At 46.5% G+C, this 22,282-nt stretch overlaps 1 protein-coding gene across 3 annotated transcripts in view; it reads right to left on the bottom strand.

Moving 5' to 3' along the window:
* VPS35L (VPS35 endosomal protein sorting factor like) overlaps positions 1 to 22,282 on the bottom strand; it is a 1,734,364-nt gene that overhangs the window by 1,397,678 nt on the left and 314,404 nt on the right. For all 3 annotated transcript variants that reach the window (XM_069647157.1, XM_069647156.1, XM_069647158.1), the window contains exon 7: positions 5,987 to 6,115. In XM_069647157.1, coding sequence (XP_069503258.1) covers positions 5,987 to 6,115 — 129 coding nt within the window. The remainder of the gene's footprint in view (positions 1 to 5,986; positions 6,116 to 22,282) is intronic.

Here is a 22,282-nt window from a genome sequence, read left to right as displayed (position 1 = left end):
GACAATTCTGGTGGCCCACCTGGCGAAAAGACGTAAAGTCATTAGTAATGTCCTGTGGCATTTGCGCCCAAAACAAAAGTCAGAAGAAAAAACCGGCTGGCCTTTTACAACCCTTGGATATTCCACCTACACCATGGCACACCTTATCGTTAGACTTTATTACAGACCTACCTCCATGTAATGAATTTAACACCATTCTCGTTATTGTGGATCTTTTTTCCAAAATGGCCCACTTTATTCCTTGAAAGGGATTTCCTTCTGCTTCAATTCTGGCCAAGGAGTTTCCCGAAAACATTGTTCGAATACACGGATTTCCCTCCGTATTGGTCTCTGACCGAGGTAGTCAATTCATTTCACATTTTTGGAAGAAATGTTGTCAATTAGCGCAAATCGCCGTGAGGTTATCGACCAGTCACCATCCCCAGACCGATGGTCAAACGGAGAGGACCAACCAGACTCTTGAACAGTACCTGCGTTTTATGTTACACCAGACTGAAAGTAATTGGAAGGACATTCTATGGATCTCCGAATATGCATACAATAACATTCTGGAACTGGACAAAGCCTCTTTAATACCATATACGGGCACCACCCTCGAACCTCGAACCTCAGAACTTGACTCGCCTCAACACTTAGAAATGCCCGCAGTGAACCATCTGCACGCTACTATTACACAAGCCTTTAAGGAAGCAACTGAACATTTGAAACATGCGAAAGAAAAGTACAAGAAAACGCCGATCAGCATCGAAGTGATGCTCCACAATACCAAATTGGGGATCAAGTTTGGTTGGCCACAAAACACATACCTCTAAAAGGAAAGCGAACCTTTAACCCTAGATATTTGGGACCTTACCTTATTAAGGCCATTATCAACCCGGTGGCCGTCAAATTGGAATTACCTGCTAGTATGCAAATTCACCCAGTCTTCCATGTGTCACTTCTGAAGCCAGTACAACCTGGGACAAGACTAACCAAGCCACCTGACCCCGTCCTTATAGACGGGGAACCCAAATTTGAAGTGAAAAGTATCCTGGACTCCAAAATGGTTAAGTCAAGACTTTTTTATTTAATCGACTGGAAAGGTTAAGGACCACAAGAACGGTTATGGGAACCTAGTGACCACGTTCATGCACCTCGGTTGGTGAGAAGATTCCATCAGAATTTCCCAGACAAACCAAGGCCAAGGGGAGGAACGACTTTAGGAGGGGCCTTGGGAGGGAGGGGGGGGGTGGGTTGTGCTGTCATGATGCCTTCCCCCGGGCATCCAGACCAAGTCCATCAACCACGGAAGCAGGCATCATGTTACCTGGAGCAAACCCAGCAACCCCTGTTAGGGGCTATCTGGGTACAGTCCTGGCGCCTATGGCGTCAAGCTCATACGTTAAAACTTACCTGATGCAGACCATGCTGCAAGGGATCCAAGCATCCAAGCCCATGTGAGGCTTGAAGGGACTATTTTATCTTAGGGACTATTTTGTTACTCGGGTGTGGCTGTGGAGGAATACTTACCTGGGACTACTTTGAAGGCTATTTAAACCACGCACGAAGAGCAGCACATGCTTGGAGTTATTCTGCATCCAGCAGCGTAACGCTCACCGTGTCTGCAGTCAGCAGACAGCATCCTGCCACGCCTGCCTCGAGTCCAGAGCGCCTAGAAAGAAGGGAAAGAAGAAGAAAAGTTAGAACAAGAACTTTACTGGATTTCTTACCTGATTTCGGATTCAGCGCATCTTCGAACCAGAAACAGACTTCATTTTAAACGCGGCGCATCGCCAGCAGCAGCGCCGCGCCCTACTCACCGTTCCTTGCAGCATCTCTACGATCCGGTGCTGTCTCCATCACCTGGTTTCCGCATTCCAGCGCCTAAGGGGGACAAGTAAACAACAAGGTGAGCCAAGGGAACAAACAAGGACAATCTCTTGCCACCATATGCTTACCTGATTTTACCGCAGCAGGTATTATCCACCAGCACGCCAAATCTTCCTACGCTGCACCTGCAAGAAAAGAGAAAGCAGCGAGTTAAACCTTGGCATCATTTACCGGACAGTGTTACAAAACACAGACTCTTACCTGAACGCTTTCAGCTGCCACAAGACGATCATCTTTTGGGTCTAAGCTGCAAAAGAAACAAGGAATTGGACAAGAGTGATTAATCGGACATTTTGAACTCATTAGAACTATATACTTACGGCCTTTCGCCCGGAGGTTTGGAGTCAAGATTTGTCCAGAACTCTTCCAATATCCTCAAGCCAGTGAAGTAACTGGCCATCAACGCGCCCCTGCATTCTTCGCAGGATGGAGAGCTCATTACACAAAACTATAAGGTCAGCTTTGTACAAGGGAATGTCAGAAGTGATAAGTGGGGACGCAGTGAGGTGTTAATACTCAAATACACGGGTGGCTAATTCCCTTTCCCCGTCTTTAGGAGACTACTTCTACGGGTCAAGCAGACGAAGCTAGGTGGGCCAGTCCAGTCAGTCATCTCTGCACTACGCATCACGTTGGTGGAGACCGTGGCTGTTCAGTTCCGCTCGACACCCCTGTGGGAGCCAGGTGAGTGTAACAGGTAGGGAGGCTGTTCCAGAGGGAGGCTCCATCCGAAGACCCCCCACTCTCTGCCTGGTGAAGCTTCTGACCCTCAGAGAGTTGAAGGAGGATGAGCGGAGGGCTCGAGAAGGAAAATGCTTAGGAAGAGAGAGCTGGATGTAGTGTGGTCCCCGGCCCCAGCAAGCCTTTAGGGCGATGCAGAGGGTCTTGAACATGATCCTTGCAGCCACTGGGAACCAGTGGAGAGATTTCAGAGCTGGAGAGATGCGATCCCGGGGCTTGAGGCCAAGGAAAAGCCTTGCAGTCCTGTTCTGGATTAGTTGGAAAGGGTGAAGAGTAGAGGCAGGCAGGTTTAGAAAGAGGCTGTTGCAGTAGTCCAGCCTAGAGAGAACCAGGGCTCTGGAGACAGTGAGCTTCTGGGGGAAAGTGAGTAAAGGAAGAATACCTCTGAGGAGGTGCAGCTGGTAGTGTGACCTCTTAGAGATGTCAGAGATGTGAGGAGAGAAGCAGAGGGTGAAGTCGAAGATGGCACCAAGGATCATCGCCAGAAATCCCGTTTTTTAATTTTTTTATTTTGGGGGGTTTGGTTGGGGTTGGGGTATTATTATAGTAGTAAGGGAGGGGTCTGGGGGGGGCACCCCCCCAGAATTAAAAAAAAAACAAAAACAGGGTTTCTAGCGATGTAAAATCCGGCGATGAAAAGTACCACGACCAAAAATAGATCAGTGAAATAACGTAGAACCGATGGTTTTACTGGGATGTAATTATTAAACTTTGTGTAGCACGCCCGAACACCCAAGGCCTGGAGCCAAGTAAGAAGACCCTAGGCATTCTTATTAGGTCTCTTGGGGGGAGATGCAGCAGTTTTAGGAATTCCTCAGATCTCATCTATATCTGAATAAAGATTGGCCACATGCCCCAACGGTACAAGTTGAGCATTACAATTTCCCAGAAGTGTGAGACGATTATTAGGCGTTGCTCCTTGCATCTCTTCTGGGTTGGCCTGAAATAAACATTAGCAATCAAGAAAACCTCTCCATTTGTATTAACAATTTCTACAGCTAGACAGTTTGTGGAGTCAAACTATATATGTTTACCCCTTGCAATATAATCTGTGCAGATCCAAACTGTCAGTTCTCCCACTGGATCTTCCGCAGATAGCCTTAATGGCAGGAATAAAACCTTTAGAAAGAGTTTTAGATGGACCAATTGGCATTACTTCATATCTATTAATGTACGCTAGCCAGTCATCATCCAACAGCTTGTTGTTAACTCAAGCTACATTCCAGTTGGAAATAGACTTTTTTTGTTAGCCTGGGTGTTAGCGGACACAGTCTGCGAAGGAGAAATTAGACTACCCTGACCCCATCCGAGGGACTAAATGTTTCATACAAGGTTTATCAAATTCCCAGCTTTTGGTTGTGCATGTGAGATGAAATTGGATACCACCAACGTATCCAATCCCTGTACCTAAAGTGCTGTTGGCAAACGTAAGATTGCTGGTCCAACTTGGACAAATCCATAACAATTGTGGACAGGAGCTTGACATCTTATTACAGGGCATTAGTATAGCTACACAACTCCTCATAGCTACATATTCCTCTTGCTTGCCTGAACTCAGATGTGCCCCCTTTCCACCATACTGACAGACGTGGCATTCAGACAATTTATTGTAACTTTAGTTACTCATTTTCTTCTTTTTTGGTGAACAAAATTCTAGGCACCGATTTCCCTACTGCTGAGTGATCCTGGCATCTCACAGACTATTAAATGTCTAATCTAAGTATGTTTGCCATGTGCTGTGTTGTGTTGGTTAAGCCATTTTGCTTTTAGAAAACCACATTATTTATAGTTTGCAATTGGTATTTAGTGTACTAAACAATAAAGGCTAAAACCATATGGTTTCTCAAGGACCTGTTAATACATGTATTATATCCACAAGATATGCTTTTGTTCTATCCATGTTCTATAATGAACTAACATTTGTCATTCTCTGCCATTTAAAAAGCGCACTGAAGCATCAGAGGTCTTTTCACCTTTATTCTCATATATCCGGGCAAAGGCCATGAAAGGTGTGCAGACATAATTACCACACACAAAGTGAAGCAATAGTCCCAAAAGTTATCTTTACACCTGCTGACTTGAGATTTATCCTTCAAAGAGCTGAAAAAGCGACATACTGAAGTTTAAAAGTAACTCGCCCCTGGCAAGGAAATTAGTGAATTTATAACCACAAAGGTGAATGAGGTCTGCTCTAGTCATTTAAACTACTGTCTGAGGACTCATAATTTGTATTTCATATTGTAAATATGGTAATGTAATCAGTCATTTTCTTATTCCCACAGATTAGAAAACGTGGCAATACACCATTACAACAGATTTATTTGATCCACAGGATTTTCCTGGATTTGACAAGTGGATTTGTGGACTGAACAAACTTAAAAAGTCCACCAGCGTTTGCGGTCCGCCTGCCAAATCAATCAGGTTTATGCCAGCAATGAAATATGCCTGTTTTTTCCATGTGGGAAAAGTAGGCAGATTTCACTGGAATGCACTGTAAACGCCTCTCTGCAATCATTAAATGCAGCATGTATTTACTTTTCTGAAACAAAGTGGAAACAAACATGCTAGCCTGCAACTGGCAGGTTTTTTCCTATATGTCTCAAAAATGATGAAAATTACATCGAGACAACTTTTTTGCACAAAAGGTAAACAGGACCGATATCCCCCTTGCAATATACACTTAGAGGGAAATGGTCTCCAGTACTTCCCCAATGACCTGTTCACACCCATCGCCAATCACATCCTGTAATCGGCAGTCAACCAGCCCCCCTAACCAAACTACTTTTATTGATTTTCTAATGTATTTATTTATTCTATGTATAGTGTCTCGTGTGTAAGGTGATCATAACATCTCAGATAAAAGTAGCATATTTGCAACACTGGCTATGTGAAGTCAAGTAGGGCTTTTATGTCACTAAATACAGACTTTCTTAATTTGAAAAACTGTTCAGTGGTCACCTGCCGCCGCGTGTGCTCACCCACAATGCCTGTAACATCATCCTCCTATCAGAACTGCCCCCCCCCCCCCATTGGTGATGAACAATACGTCTCTTTCCAAGTGGGCAGAGAAACATTGCAGTGTTCCCTTTGGGAAAAACAGGATATTCCTGATTATAGCTAAAAATTAAGTTGAAACGTGCAAGTAAACATTGAGCAATAGGAAATTCCACAGGAAATACATGTTCCTAATTACATTGGCTAAAGGAGACGCTTCTGTATGCTAAGCAAGAAGGTGCAACTCATTTCGTCTCAATGCTGCCTGCCTCTTTTCCCCTCCAGTTAAATGAATGATTCACTACAAAGTCCCATGAGAGCAGTTTCTTTGTTTTCCAACAGTTAATTTTGCTGTTACAGTGGTTTGGAAGGCAGGACTGACCTGGATAACTATTTTGAGAGCTTTGACTTTTTGATCCGAGGCCCAGGAATCCTTCAATGACTGATTCAGCTCCTCGATTCGATTGACATAATCTTGCTGGGTCAAATTCAAAAGTTCTTTCTGAGATCCCTAAGAAGAAAACAAGACAATAGTAAGCAAAGGCAAGGGGAAAACGAGCACATCGACTCAATTATTAACAGAGTTTATGTCAAAGTAATGCTTAATATAAACATTTTTTCGGGTATCATGGTGCTATAGGTAGAATGAAGACTGATTGACTTGTCTGAAACGCAGTAACTTAAGTTCTATTAAAAAGAAAGGTTTTCAGGCGTTTCCAGAAAGAATATATTAGGTGCTCTTCCTAGTGATGGTGCAAGAGAGTTCCATTGCTTGGCTGTTTGCACTGTAAATGAGTGTACACCTTGAGTTTCTTTACGGTAAAGAGGAACAATTGGAAGTCTTTCATTGTTCAATTGCAGCAGTCGTTTTGGTACACAAGTTCTAGGTTTGGTCGAAAAGCTGGGGGTGTTTGGCTATTGTAACAAGACATAGGCTCTTATTTATTTTATTGGGAGACAATATAAAGAGTGTAAGGCTGGGGTAATATGACCTTGTTTTCTTAATTTCAACAAAGTTCTGGCCATCGCATTCTGAACGCTTTGTAGTCTTGAAATTAGGGAATTTGGTAGACCTAGATGTATGCAGTTATTAAAGTCAAAGCTAGAGGAGATAAATTAGTTCATAACTATTACTTGATATGTAGAGGACAGAAATGAGAGTAGATGTCAAATGTTCCTAATGAGGAAAAAGCTTTTCTTGGTAACTGCTGCAATTTGACTATTTAGGGATAGTTTATGATTAAATATAATGCCACCGTTTTTAACTTCCCCTTTGGGCACTGGATATTGGCCGAGGGTACCAAGCCAAAAAGATGGCTTCCAACAAGTAACGTTTGCATCGACGATCATGACCTCAGTTTTAGCTGGGTTCATATTTAGCTAATTCAACTATGATCTATGCGGCTCTTAATTGGGATCAAGCAGTCTCTAACTTTAATGGACAAGGAATCGTCAACCTGGCCCATATCTACCACAATCTGGATGTCATCTGTGTAGTTGAAGAAAACTAGGTGGGACGAAGACAAAGATTCAGTGGAATCAGTGATAGTGCAAGGCCCAGAGGAAGCCTGCAGGACATAGGGTACGTTTTGGAGGCAAAAGGTCCTAGGTTAAACTGTTAAGACCGATTTGTTAAGAAAAATTATAGCCACTTGAGGCCAGTGCCTCGAAAGCCAAAATCTTATGACCTTGGAGTAAATGATTTAATGGTCCACCGCCTCTAATGTGGCTGATCGATCCAGTTAGGTCAGTGCCCCAGAGCCACTCTTAATGACCCTTTCTCGTAGATAATCCAAGATAGATGTAGTAATGAGTTCAGTAATCAGTGAAGGTCTAAAACCTTTTGCCCAACATGCAATAAATAAACCCAAGCCTTAACCAAAGGATTGATTTCAGGGGATACCACTGTTTCTAATTGTTTGGATAAAAATTGCAATTGGGATATAGGTCGAAAATTCCCCGGATCCATAGGATCCTGTGATGGCTTCTTAAGAAGAGATTTAATTAGGGAACATTTCCATGCTGACAGGATAATACCATGGGTTAGGGAGGCGTTAAGCAGGTGCAAAATGGCATCCTGCAGAAATGGGGATAGGACGGTAGCTATTTTTGGTGTTACTATATCTTAGGTGTAAGTTAACATACCTGTCTACCCACCCTGCTCTCCATAGGGTTACATCCTGTACCCAAATCACTCTTTTCGGACTTTGGTCAGTTGAGACCTGGTCAAGAATCTCTACCAAGGCCTATCCTAGTGTCTGTGATTGAGTGAGTTTATTTACCCGAATTTCCCGGACATTGTCCAATCACATAGTAAATCTACCTGAAATGTATAACTTTGGAACGGATGACTTTAGGGAACACGGCCCCAAACCATCTTGGGGCTGGACTTACTAAGTGTTAGGGAACTGTGTTATGGTTATCTCTAAAAGCATTTCTACATTCTACAAAACCACATGCATCCGAGTACTTACCTGTTTTACACTGACTATTGAATTTAATGTTTTCTATCTTATCCCAAGGGTGAACGTGTATATATATATATATATATATATATATATATATATATATATATATATATATATATATATATATATATCTGTTTTATAGTAAGTGTGTGACAATATTTGCCTAATGGTTTCATTTACCTAGTGTGTAAAGGCCTAATAAATCATTGTATATTTTTGCACTTACCTGTCTAACTGGAATAGGTTGGCCCCCCAAAATCCAACCCCCAGAATTTACTTTGGAAATCCATCTTAACAACTTCCAGCAATGGTCTAACTATCTGGAAAAACTGAATCTGCTACTCTTTTATACTAATTGTCCATGACACTCATACAATTAGATTTCTTAAATGCGATTTGTTTTTAATTTTTAATTTAAATCTTTTTATTGATAGAAAAGTTCTCATGCATAAGAAACATAGCAGAACAAAATAAAGAAAGCAATAACATAAGAAGAAAAGAAACCCCCACTAGGGAGGATCCAGGGTATGCATATAAAATACTAAATACAGTTCAGTCCGGGCTGGAAAGGCTCACGTACCTCATTCAGAGCAGTGTTCGCTGTGGATCTTCATCACGCCCGCACACTCTATTGTTACAAGGTCTGCTCCCCCGCATTACCCCAACCCCATCATCCAGGTCAGATAATAGTGAACCAAATCGTTCACCTGCTGGGTACCAACCACATGTCTCATTGTGAGTCCTACTGTAGCACGACCCATCCCGCTTCTCCTTCTCCCTTCCACCCCCCCCCAAACCCTCCACCCCTGGTGTGCCCGAGCGACATTTGCCACACATGTTCTATTTGTCATTCAGATGTACTGCTTATACAATTCCCAAAGATGATGCGCTCTTTCCATACCTCAACTATCAGCATATGCTTGTCTCTCCAATCTACACAGACTAGACACCAGTCTCTCCCACACTCTCACAAGCGGGCCTTCCAGCAATTTCCAGCTGACCAGAATGGTTTTTCGGGTGGCAAACAGCAACGTATGTATCAGCTTGACCACATCATCATGGCCATCCTCCACACCCATACCAAAACCTGAGTTTTAGGTTCCAGAGCCATATTTACCCCTGGTATTGCCCCAACAGTGCCCTGGATCTTCCCCCAGAACCTCTGACACCAGACATAACCAAAATGTGCCCCAGCGTACCTGGTTGCTGTGAAAAACCAGATGTTGTTTTCAACCTAGTCCCCTCAAGGATCCCGGACTCAGGTGTCCAGGGAAAGGCCATCGCTTTTGGATTCAGACCCTGGGGGTGGACAAGCGAGGGAGGATCACCTGGGTAGGAGGAGGTCCTCTGGGAGTGGGGGAGAATCAGTGGGGGAGAATCACCAGATGGTGAGACATTGTATCCCCCTTTTTCCACAACCCATCCAACCCCTATCCCTGCTTATTTGATGGGAAACTACAGCTCCCATAATTCCTCCCCATTGACAACACTCCTGAGCCGAGGAAGATGAGGAATGAGGCCAGAAAGATTACCTCTACTGACTTGCAATGGCTCTGTCCCTGTAATGAGGCCGGGCAGAGTCAGGCACGTAATCCTAACTATACACACCTGCCACTTTGTTAGGCAAGATTGTATGCAGTATACTGTGGGAGACTGCACCAGCCTTGTCCTCTTGGCAATAGTTAACCCAACCTTTGGTATAAGCATGTACTACACAAGTTGGTAGAGTGAATGAGCAGCCAGGTTTATCTCAAGAGGGGTCAAAATGAGCTGTAGGGTTGTAACAGAGTTTCACAGTGACAAGTATATATATATATAACTCAAGGTTTCTTGATTACATGTTTGTTTATTTATTTCACAGTCAGTTTGAATAAGCCTTCTTTAGAAGGGAGCAAATATGTAACACAAAAATACACTTCAATAAATACACACTCTCAGTTTCAATAAATCAGTAGATACCTATTTGGGATGGCACATAGACAATTCCTACACCATGAGGTGACTTAACTATCTAGGACACTGTGGACATTGATATATCACTGTTACATATAAAGCAAAACTGAGTTTGGTGTCAAAAGGAAAAGGAAGCCCGCGGGACAAGGGCGCGGGGTGTTGGGTCCCGCTCCCGCTCCTTTCTTCATTGTGAATTGGCGAGGAGGGCCTCCATACCTGCCACAGGCTTGGCCTCGCCCCCTTGGTCTTCTGCTCCCGCGCCGGCCCGCAGGACAAGGGCGTGGGGTGTTGGCATGCCGCGGGGGTGTTAGCAGACCTGTGGGTCCCACCGGAGAACATCTGCTGATCCGAACCGAGAGGTGAGATTCTGTCAGTGACAATCGGGAGAGCAAGGACTACAGTGCTTTTGGAGGGGGTGGGGGTACTACCAGAAACACTGACAATGGAAGCAATAGCTGTTTCACCCTCTTCTCCCCTCCCCTCTTGGTACCTCTGCAAGTCTGCCCTTTTCTCAAGCCTGTCAGCCTTCATGGGGCCTGAGACTCAGCCCAAGCCCAAGCTCAAAACTAAGCGTAAGGTGCGGGTGGTGCGCCGAAAAGGGGGGCCTCGCCCACCAAGCCACCCTAGCATCACTGGCTGTGCCTTTGTTCGTATCCCCAGCACCGATAGAGCTCCGGCTGTCACTGACATTGACATTTTTGAAGAGAAGCTCTGTGAACCCCTAACCTGCTCCTCTAATCTCATGGGGATGGTCCACCCTACAACAAAGGAGATTGACCGACCCCTGGGGGTTACCCCTGATGTTCTCATTCCCACTCCCACACCGCCGATCCTTTTCGCAACCACAAGGAACATAGAGACCTATCTCACAACGTCCGCCCTCGGAACCATGGACCCTGCACCTGGGAGGGTTTGTGAACCTTTTGCCTCACCATTGGTCTCAGCAGTCTGCCCCTCACCTCTTCCGACCCCCCTCCCGACTGAACATATGCCCAGCTTGTTACCCTGCCCCCATCAGACACTACTCTTCACCTCCTCCTTCACCTCCCTCTGCCTGCTCTTACTCCCCCTGCCCTGGATTTGATGACCGTGGAGTCTGATGGGGCAACGGAGCACAGTTCCAATTGTAGCACCAGGAGTGAGAACATGCTGGCAGCTTTATCAGAGTCCAGCACCTTTTTACGCCTCACCCCACTTAGGGCCACAAAGCTATCCATTTACGGAAGCCAACGCTGTCTCAAACACCACCAAAGCAGAACACATAACATGGGGGCCTGCCCCTGCACACGGGTGCTTATCGCACTGGAAGCTATAAAAAAGCTCCTACTGTCCCTGAATGATGCCCAGGGGAAGACCAATGAGGGGAAGGGAGAGGAGGGCTTGATGGAGGAGTCCCCTGGCTCTCCCACAGCTCTAACCACAGTCCCTAGTAAACTGGAAGCTAACACAGTGTCTAGATGGCCAATGGCGGAACAGCCCTCACTTGTCACTGGCCCCAGAGAGCTGCGCACCAAATGCACCAAACCTGATGGAAGCTTGTATTCCCGGTGCACAAAAGTCAAACAGTTCTGGGAGGAGGAGACCCAGTGAACGCAGTCATCAACCAAGGGGGCGCATACCCCAGCCACATTTGTATGGGGAGGAAAGACAAACCACTGTCCATCTACACAGGGTACCGAAACTGCCTCGTGGCAGGAAAGAACCAAGCAATGCCCTCTCTAATAAATGTCTTCACTGGCTTTGTACTGTGGGGAAATGTCCTTTTGTGACCAGGGAAGATTTGGTGGGTTACCTTAGAATGCCCAGTGTGGGAGATTTGCATGCTGACTGTTAGGAACAAGCAAATGTCTAGTGATGTCCTGGGAAGATCCGGGCGCCACGGCACGGTGGTCAACAGCAGGATTATTTTGAGCCTTCACCCACTTATGGGACCTGTAAATCCCCTTGCAACTGCTCTCCCCAATACTGTCCTATCTAGAGCAAACCTAACACCCCTGGGTATAAGGTTGGGTGGGAGCTGATAGGTTTCGGGTACATGCATTTGCATATGGCGTTTGTTGTCCCCAATCTGCTTTAACCTTTCTATGTTGTTGTATTATAATGATGAACATTTAGAAATGTTTTGTTAGGCTGCACTTTGATGGCCTATGGCCGAATAAAGTTTTCTTGATGAAAAGGTTAGAGAGAGAAACAATGGTTAACAAGTTTCTCATACAGGTATGCACTTTTGAATCTCCCAATGCAATGCAAATTAACCCTTTCCCAGCTAGTTTAAGAATGTGTGACTTTTTGGAGGGACAGATCAAAACACAAAGTCAGAGGTTACAAGAGTCTATTGGGGAGCCAGGACAGCCAATGTTAATTGAGCAAAGTCTAGGAGGACTGAAGTTCTTCTTGAAGGTAAGTAAAAAGACTTGCACAAAGTTTTAGAGAGTTTATGTTGAAAAGAAATCACTGTTGGGCCACAAGCTGCAAGAGGTAACAAAGGCAAGTCTCAACTGAGAGCTAGCAAGTTACAAAGCAAGAGCTAAGTACCCCTTAGTTTACAATACCTTAGGTCTGAAGAAATTGGTTCCATCTGGCTTCTGTTCCTGTTGTGGTATGGCAGATCCTGTTGTTCCTGGGCCTCAGTCATGGGGACAAGAGGGAGGACGTCTGGGGACTCCTGCACTACAATTTGGAGGTCGGCGGTAGCAATGGGCAACCTTCAGATCAGCGGCACTTTGCGGTTTCAGCATCTCGTGAATAGCACCACCGCCGTTCTCTGACACTTGGTGGACTTTCCTTGCTTCTGGGGTCCAGCACTCTGTTGAGGTGGCTCAGGCTTGGTTAGTCCTGCTTCATGGCAGTCCGGAGGATCTTCCTGGAGCTCAGGTCCGACTTAAAGGCGATACACTCGATGCTGGTGTTTCTCTCCCTGGCACTCGGTTCCTGCAGCAGCAATGGAAGCACAGCCAACTTCGAGAGGATTTCCAGAGGAGTTTGTCTTGGGGTCGATTGGTCCCACCAACCCAAGGGGAGAAGTCGTCCTTCGCAGGGCTTTAAAAGTTAAGGAGAATTCGGACTAAGGGACAGGAGGATTTAATCCACTCCTGGATGAATCTCCTTACTCCAGTCGGTCATACATTCTGGAGAGACCATCAGCATTTTGGTGATTACACCCTCACCTGTATTCTATGGTGAAATGAAACCCCTGAAGGCAGATTGACCATCTTAACAATTTAGGACTCTCCCCCTTCATCAACATTAACCATCTCAAGGGTTGGTGGTCTGTTTGAATTACAAAAGTAGATCCATACAAGTATGGTCTAAACTTCATCAAAGACCACACAATTGCAAAACATTCTCCATCAATGGTTGCCCACATTGTTTCATGGTTCTTCAGTTTCCTACTGATGAAGCAGATAGGGTGTTCCCTGCCTTTCTCATCCAGTTGACTCAGAACTGCTCCTATTCCTGTATTTGAAGCATCTGTTTGTACAATAAAGGATTGGTTGTAGTAAGGAGCTTTCAAGATTGGAGCTTGACAAAGGGCTTTCTTAAGTCCTTCAAATGCCTTGGTGCACTCCTCATTCCACCTGTCCTTCTTGGGGAATTTGGGTGAGGAGATACATTCAAGGGAGAAGCTATGGTTCCATAGTTCTCAATGAAGTCCCTATAGTAAACTGTGAGACCTAGAAAGGTTCTCACTTGGGTTAGAGTAGTAGATGAGGCCCAGTCTTGTACAGCTTGTACTTTGCTAGGCAATGGCCTTATTTCACCTCCTCCTACCTAACGTCCAAGTAGACCACTTTACTCTGACCAATTTGACATTTGCTTGCCTTTATGCTCAGATGAGCCTGTTCAAGAGCCTGCAAAACATATCCAAGGAGGCCAAGATGCTCTTCCCAAGTGGGTCTGAACACTGCAATGTCATCCAAGTATGCCATGCAGAAGACCTCCATCCCATTCAGAACATGATTCAGCATCCTTTCGAATGTAGCAGGTGCATGTTTTGCATGTTTGTTTAAGGTTATGCCCAAAGGCATAACCTTAAACTGGTAGAGGCCTCTTGGGGTGGAAAATTGAGTTTTCTCCTTGGCATGGTCTGTCAGAGTTATTTGCCAATAGCCTGATGTTAAGTTAAATGTACTGAGGAACTTGGCTGAACCAAGTTTGTCCACCAGCTCATCTGTCCTATGTGAAGGATGGGCATCAGTCGTGGTGACTGCATTAAGAGATCTGTAGTCCACACATAATTCAACTCCTTGAATCCTGGCTTTGGCACTAGCACAACAGGACTAGCCCATGGACTTGTAAATGGCTCTATTACCCCAAGATCAAGCATCTTCTTGACCTCTTCCTTTATGTGGGTTCTTACATTCTGTAACCCCTGCTTTGGACAGGGTGACAGTCACCAGTGAGAGTATCATGCTGACCTCAAGGGGTCAAGCCTGGTGTTAGTGAAAACAGGGAGGCAAACTGATTCAAAAGAACTCTGCAATCCTCCTGCTGTTGCAGAGTCCGATCAGAAGAAAGTAACTCCTATTTTTCCATCTAAAGGCTGTCCCCTGAGAAGGTCAGGCAGAGGCTCACTATCCTCCTCCTCCTCCGATGCTAAGAGCAAAGCTCCTAGTTGTGGTCTGGACACATATGCTTTTAGGCGGTTAGTGTGAAAGACCCTAGAGCCCTCCTTGGGCTTGCCCAAGTCCTCTTAAGTAATTGACCCCTCCAAGTTTTCCCACAACCTTGAAGGGTCCAATCCATTTGTCCTGTATCTGGAGTGAACTCCCAACATGTTGGCCTTCTGGTCATGCCAATGTTTAACCAGAGCCTGACCTGCTTTCAAGTTATCAGAAGATTCTGTCATCATTTGTGTCATTCTCCTTTGGAGACCTAACACATAGTCAGTGACTCTTACTGGCTTGAGGGAAGGAGCACTCTCCAACCCCTCCTTGATTAGGGCCAATGGACCTCTAACGGGATGACCATAAAGCAGCTAAAAGGGGCTGAAACCAACCCCTTCCTGAGTGACTTCTCTACAAGCAAAAAGAAGGCATGGCAGTAGAAGGTCCCACTTTCTTCTAAGGGGTGCCTCTAAAGTACCAATCATGCTCTTCATAGTTTTATTAAACCTCTCCACCAACCCATTGGTTTATGGATGGTAGGCTGTTGAGAACTTGTAGGTCACTCCACAGTTTTTCCACATGGCTTGCATGCAGTGGGACATACAATTGGTGTCCCTATCTGGGATAACCTCCTTAGGAAAACCAACCTTGGTAAAAAAAAAATACCAAGAGCAGTAACAGTCCACATAGGTATGGCTTAAGGATACCTGGTAGCATGGTCTACCACAACCAATATAAATCGGTTGACTGAAGATGTGGGAGGGTCTAGGGGACCAACAATGTCAATCCCTACCCTCTCAAAAGGAACTCCCACCACTGGGAGAGGCAACAAGGGTGCCACGTTCTTGGCTCCACTCTTGCCAGAAGTCTGACAAGTGTGACCGCTTCTACAGAATGTAACTACATCAGACGCCATCTTAGGCCAGTAGAAATACAGAGAAATCCTCTCCTTAGTTTTCTTAAAACTTAAGTGACCAGCTAGAGGAATATCATAGGCTAACTATAGAAACTGAGGTCTCACCACCTGAGACACTACAAGTCTTCTGTAGTCCCCTGGGGTAGACTCAATAGACTCACTGTAAAGGGGGCCATCCTCCCAGTACAGCCTGTGCTTCCCTGGCTCTTGCCCATCCATCTGGGAAGCTGCCTGTTGGCGAAGTCCTTCAAGAGTGGGACACTCTCTTTGACCTCTGCTGAAGTCTGCCCTAGAGGGTCCACCTTCTGCAAACAAAGTCTGCAGCTCAGGATGCTCTTTATGATCCAGATCTCCAACATAGGGAAGGGCTTCTTCCAGCTCTGTTTCGCCAGTAGCTGATTCACCATTCTCTGGTTGTTCCTCACACTCAGCCTCAGCTGGTGAAGGGGTCACAGGTGGGACCTTGTACTGTCCTCTCGAGGATGTCCTTGTCCTTTTAAACAGAAGCGACACCTTTCTTCTTTCCTGGGGTACCTTGGGTTTCCCCTTTGTTTCCTTCTTAGATTTATAATTAGAAGGGTTTTCTTCCTGTGGACTGGAAGTTATAGGAATCTCTGTTACTTCCCATTGAGAGTCATCTAAAGTTGCATCTCTGGCCAATCTAGTCTGCTCCTGCTTCCTTTTACTGGAAGGCCTGGTTTGCTTGACATAACTCCAAGAGTCTTTAAGTCATTCCCCAACAGTGCTCTCCCAGGCACCTCACTTTGTACACTGACAGGTATTCTTACAGTCATATTGTTGCACTGGATGAGAGTCGGTAGTCTAGGAATCATCTGGAGTGGGCCTCCAGCAAGTTTAGTGGGAGCCTTAGGTGCCTTAGCAACATCCTCAGGCTTGAAGTTCTTCTTTAAGGTAAGTAAAAAGTCTTGTACAATGTTTGAGAATTTTTGTTGAAAAGAAATCACTGTTGGGCCACAAGCTGGGAGGCTTGTGATGTGCAAATCTGCAAGCAACTCTACAAGAGGTAATAAAGGCAAGTTTCAATTGAGAACTAGCAAGTTACACAGCAAGAGCTAAGTACCCCTTAGTTTACAGTACCTTAGGTCTGAAGAAATTGGTTCCAGCTGGATTCTGTTCCTGTTGTAGTATGGCAGATCCTGTTGTTCCTGGGCCTCAGTCGTGGGGACAAGAGGGAGTATGTCTGGGGACTCCTGCACTACGATTTGGAGACCAGCGGCAGCAATGGGCAAACTTCACATCACTCGCATTTCGCGGTTTCAGGCTTGGTTAGTCCTGCTTCATGGGAGTCCGGAGGATCTTCCTGGAGCTCGGGTCCGACTCAAAGGCAATACACTCGATTCTGGTGTTCCTCTCCCTGGCACTCAGTTCCTGCAGCAGCAATGGAAATACAGCCAGCTTTGAGAGGATTTCCAGAGAAGTTTGTCTTGGGGTCGATTGGTCCCACCAACCCAAGGGGGGGAGAAGTCCTTTGCAGGGCTTCTCTAGTCGAGGCGAATTCGGAGCTTCAGCAGTGCAGCAGGGCTTCACCGGGCAAACCAACAGTCCAGGAGTTGCAGCAAGCGTCTCTTCCAAGTTCTTCTTCGGATTCCTTCGTCCAGTGGTCGACTCGGTCTTCCAAGCAAAAGACCATACCTTTTATGCAGGTTTCTCCCATTAATTTGCAGCCTAGCTATCAATCACACAGCAGGGTGGCTGTCCTTGAAGGACAGCCAGCCAGCCAATCACCTTTGGGTGCATTCCTGTACCCATGGAGACTAAGCACAGGGAGTTTCAGGAACCTCACTTGCTTCCTGCCCTGCCAGACACACTGGAGCCAGAGGCAGGCTTCAACAGTGAATCCCGCCAAAGACAAAACAAACAAAGGGACCAACCTGGTTTGGCACACAGAATAAATCTCAAGAAGGACCTTTACAACAAGAAATGGTGGAAAAAGATGATTGGGGCCATTTTGACAAAATGGGCACCCATGGCTGCTTTCCTGTAGCTGCATTTGTAGCCTGCTTTAAAAACAGTCAATGGTAGTAAAAAGTAAACCACTGCCACCAGCCATTAACTGTATAAAGGGTAACATCAAAATGGTACTGAGAAACTAGACAAGGGGGATACTAAGTAACCCCTCCAGCACCCTATTTATTGTAAGATAGTGTGTGCTCTGTCTAGAAAGTTACAAAATATAAGTTAAGTCAATTCACTTCACTGCTCTTGGAAACAGTAGTTTAACCAAGAGAAGGTATTTAGATCTTTGGGAAATCTGAAAGACTTCCCTGTGCCACTGCACTGAAGGTGCTGTGTGTCACAATGTAAAAAGATGCCGCCTATGGAGTTTGTCAGACTCCAAAATGAAAAGAGAAACAGAGTTCAAATCACAGAAAAATACATGATAGAGTGGGAAAAAGGTTTCACTCTTACAGGATAAAAATTAAAAGCCCTAAAGTTCAGTACAAGAGTTGGGGGTCTCTAAGGTAGAAGGAAATTAGCACATTTCTGAGAATGATCCCCAACACACTTGTTAACACTCCCTCTCAGGATAAAAGGTGGTGGGAACAGGCACACTCTGAGCGAGGCTGGGTACGAGAAGGAACAGCTCTTTCGGGGTTGATGCAAACCAGGCTATGGAAGTTGGCAGGCCAAGGGACTGATCAGCGTTTGCGAAGAACAAGAAAGCCAGGCGAGAATTGCACACTTTCGGGAAAACGTAAATGTTCCAAGACTGAAACTGAGTGAGCGGAATAGAGACACCTTGAAGGTGCACGAAAGCGGCCTGCAACCCTCCCGGGTGAACGACAGAGTTGGGGGGGAGCAGAGGAGACGTTGATAACGGCCTTGATTGCGGCATGAAGAGCGTTGATGAAAGAAGACCAATTAACATGACCGGTGAGTTATCGAAGGAAACAAAAGCCCTGTTTGTGTTAAAGCAAAAGCAATAACCCAAAAGTTGAATAAGTGAAAAACAAAGTATGTGAACTCTCAATATGCAAAGAGGGCAAAGTACATTAACTTTAAAAGAGGCCAAGAGGGCAAACTAAAGAGAATAAGAATCTACATATGCCAAAAGGCATTGGTGTTGCAAGATGAGGAAGATTTTGGATTGTAGAATTGTTTAAAAAGAGGTTGAAGTGGTCATGCAGAGGCTTATGTAAAATCCTTGCAGTTTCGAAAGTCTTCGACAGTGAAAAGACACCTAAAACAAAACGTGGGGAAGGGAACCCCCACGAAGAGAAAGACAGGCTCGAGCCCATCAGAGGGAAGCATGCGTTTAATTGTCAGAAAGTAAAGGTCGAAAGTAAAACTGTGCATTAATGACAAGGCGGACGAAGCCTAAGGAAGTGATTGAACTACTAGAAGCTTGAAGCCCAGGCTTGAACTGTTGAATTGTACAGTAAGGCAAAGTGTGCAAAACTGATAGAACTGTGCCATCCACCTATCCTTTTTAAGAAACGATCTAGACCCTGTGGTGCTGAACGTGGGGAAGGGAGTTGTTACTTAAGCCATTCTGACATTTCCTTTGAGACACTATTTTCCTTTTGCATTCCCTGAACACATTTTTGTGTTCCCTGATTGGCTGTAGCTGATCTCCCCAGACCTGAGACGCAGCTCTGTTCTCAGCGCTCCATGCACCTTCTCAAGGTGATGAGAAAGACTATGTGTCCCCGTTGTTGCCCTCAGTATTACCACTTTTCCTTTGAGCGTGCCTGCAGGGTTGCAATGTCGTAAAACACATGTATAGGTTCGTGTCTGTTCCGCTGGGAACTGCTCCTCTTCCCACCATGAGTAAATCGCCATTGTTCAGCTTGGCTGCACCACGTGAGTCAAGACTACAAAATTGAGCTTTCTGGTCAGCAATTTGTGAGGATTTATTCTGATATTTTGCAGGTGGCTCCTGGTCTCTGAAGCTTAGGAATGTTCTGCTTGTCTCTGGCCTTGGCTGCGAGTCCTGGCCTGGTGCTTCGTGCAGCCTAATTCTGCTTTTCTTTGCCTCTCGGCCTGAGGCCTCTGGCTTCATGTAATTCTGCTTTAGTTATGCTGTAATTGCTAATATTGTGCTATTCTTCCCCTAGGTTAGTGGTATTTTGGCTCTTCCAGGTTCCTTATACAATCCTGTAGTTCCATGTGGTTAGTTGCAATAAGCTGCTGCAGGGTTGCTTTGCATCTCTTGATTCCTGCATTTGGCTAATGAGAGAAAATAAGGGACAAGATACTTACCTCTAACTATTGTTCTCCGGCATGGGTCTGGCATGGATTCACATGCTCATGAATAACAAATAAATAGCAGTGCAACATTACACAACCATGGGAGGTGGCAAGGCTCAACAGAAGCTATCACTCTTACCTCTGGAACAGACTCAGGTTATGTAGCACTGATTGACCGACTCTCCACTCCCCTCTGGAATCCCTGTCGACGCAGTAGAACTTTCTGAAGGTGTGCGTGGACCTTTACATAGCAGCCCTGTAGATGTCCAGCAGGGGCTCACCAGACAGGAACGCCATGGTCACAGTGATTGCTCTGGTGGAGTGAGCTCTCGGGCAGCCAGGCAGTGCGTGATGCAGCCGGAGAGCCACCTTGAGATGGAAGCCTTGGACAAGGCATTTCCATGGTTCACAGGACCAAAGTACACAAACAGTTGAGAAGTCCTCAGAAAAATCTTTGTGCGTGTCACATAGAACTTCAGGGTACGAGCAATGTCCAGCGAGTGCAAGGCCCTTTCAGCCGGTGATGAAGGCTTTGGGAAAAACACAGGTAACACCAAAGGCTCGTTGAGGTGGAATTCCGACAGAACCTTCGGCATGAAAGAGGGGTGCGTCTGCAGCAACGCCCTCGACTCGTGGAAAGTCAGATATGGCTGTTTGCAGGATAAGGCCTGAATCTCACCCTCCCTCCTGGCAGAGGTGATGGCCACAAGGAACTTGAGAGGGGCCTGATGCATAGGCTCGAAGGGGGCCCCCCCATGAGCCTCGTCAGCGCCACATGGAGTTCCCACGCCAGGGGAGGAGCCTTCACCGGCGGGAAAAAATGAACCAGTCTTTTGAGAAACTCCTTAATGAGACAGCGAGACCAAAGAGAGGACTGTCCTGGAGACCTGGTGTAGCAGGACATAGCTGGCAGATGCACATTGATGGAGGCGTCCGCCAGTCCGGCCTCGGGCAAGGGTAACAAGTATGGAAAAATCTGCAGGGCCGTGACCCTCAGAGGGGTAATCTTCTGCGACCAGCACCACGTGGTGAAATTCTTCCAACTTGACCGTAGCACTTCAAGGACAGTGATGCTCTGGCCTTGGCAAGAACCTCCCTGCAGTCCGCTGGCAACTCGTATTCTGCAAACTTTAGGGCTGCAGGAGCCAAGCCCTCAGGTTCAGAGATCCTGGGTCGTGATGCAGGATTGTGCCTCCTTCTCTGGTGAGAAGATCCGGGACCACTGGCAGTTTGACCGGAGGCGACGTGGACAGGCTGAGAAGGTCCGGGTACCAAATCTGCCTCGGCCACGCCGGGGCGATGAGTATCAGCATCCTGCATCGGCACTGTTTGAGTGTGTTGATGACTCATAGCAGGAGGTGCAACGGCAGGAACGTGTATAGAGACAGGCCTTCCCACGGGAAGGAGAACATGTCTCCCAAGCTCCTTGGCTGGTGGAATCTGCTGGCAAACTTCTTGCGTTTGGAGTCTGCCACCGTCGCAAATAGATCGATCTAAAGCCTGTCCCACTTGATGAAGATGAGGTCCACCTGGTCCTGCCGACGCTCCTACTCGTGGCAGGGGCGCAATTCGCTACTGAGGGAGTCTGCAATAGTGTTCTTGACTCCCGCCAGGTGAAGAGGAACGAGGAAAATCTTTTGTCCGATGGCCCAGTGCCACAAGTCCTGCGCCTCTTTGGACAGCGCTGGGGACCGGGTGGCCCTCTGCTTCCGGATGTAGAACATTGTGGTGGTGTTGTCCGTAAAGATCCTCACCACTTTGCCCTTCAGAGATTGAAGGAATGACTTGAGGGCCCAGAATAGTGCCCGCATCTCCAGGATATTGATGTGAAGATTGTTCTCCTCCGGCAGCCACAGCCACTGGCGTGCAGACGTCCGGTGTGAGCTCCCCAGCCTTCCAGGGAAATGTCCATGGTGATGTTCCCTGGTATGGGGGGTTTTGAAACCCTGTGCCCCGGGCGATGTTGGTGTGAACGCCCCACCACCTTATCGCCCGATGGAACCCCTCGTCAAGCAGGACCTTGTCCGCTAAGCTTCCAGACACCTGTATCCAGCGAGCGTCCAGGAACTCCTGAAGGGGTTGCATCCGTAACCTGCAGAGCTGGATGAGGTAGATGCAAGATGACATCATGCCGAGCAGCGACTTGATGGTCCACACCGTGGCAGTCTTCATTGACGAGAGTCATTGCACTTTCCCCAGCATGGCTGCTACCCTCTCCTCTGAGGGCGACGCTAGGCAGGAGACTTTATTGAGTCTGGCTCCTATGAACAGAGCGTTCTGCGATGGTGTCAAGCAAGGCTTTGGATAATTGATGGAGAATCCCAGATCTGTCAGCAGCTGGACGTTGTCTCTGTGTGTCCGACGGTCAACTCTTGCAAACTGGCCCAGAGGAGCCAGTCGTCGAGGTACGGGTACACGTGTATCCCTCATAGTCGCAGATGGGCCGCCACCGGTGCCAGGCACTCTGTGAACACCCTGGGGGCCGACTTCAGGCCAAATGGGAGGGATTTGAACTGGTAGTG

The sequence above is a fragment of the Ambystoma mexicanum genome, chromosome 2q (assembly GCF_040938575.1).
Source record: "Ambystoma mexicanum isolate Mex_15411 chromosome 2q, UKY_AmexF1_1, whole genome shotgun sequence".
NCBI lineage: Eukaryota > Metazoa > Chordata > Amphibia > Caudata > Ambystomatidae > Ambystoma > Ambystoma mexicanum.
This window is presented reverse-complemented; position numbering and strand designations above follow the sequence as displayed.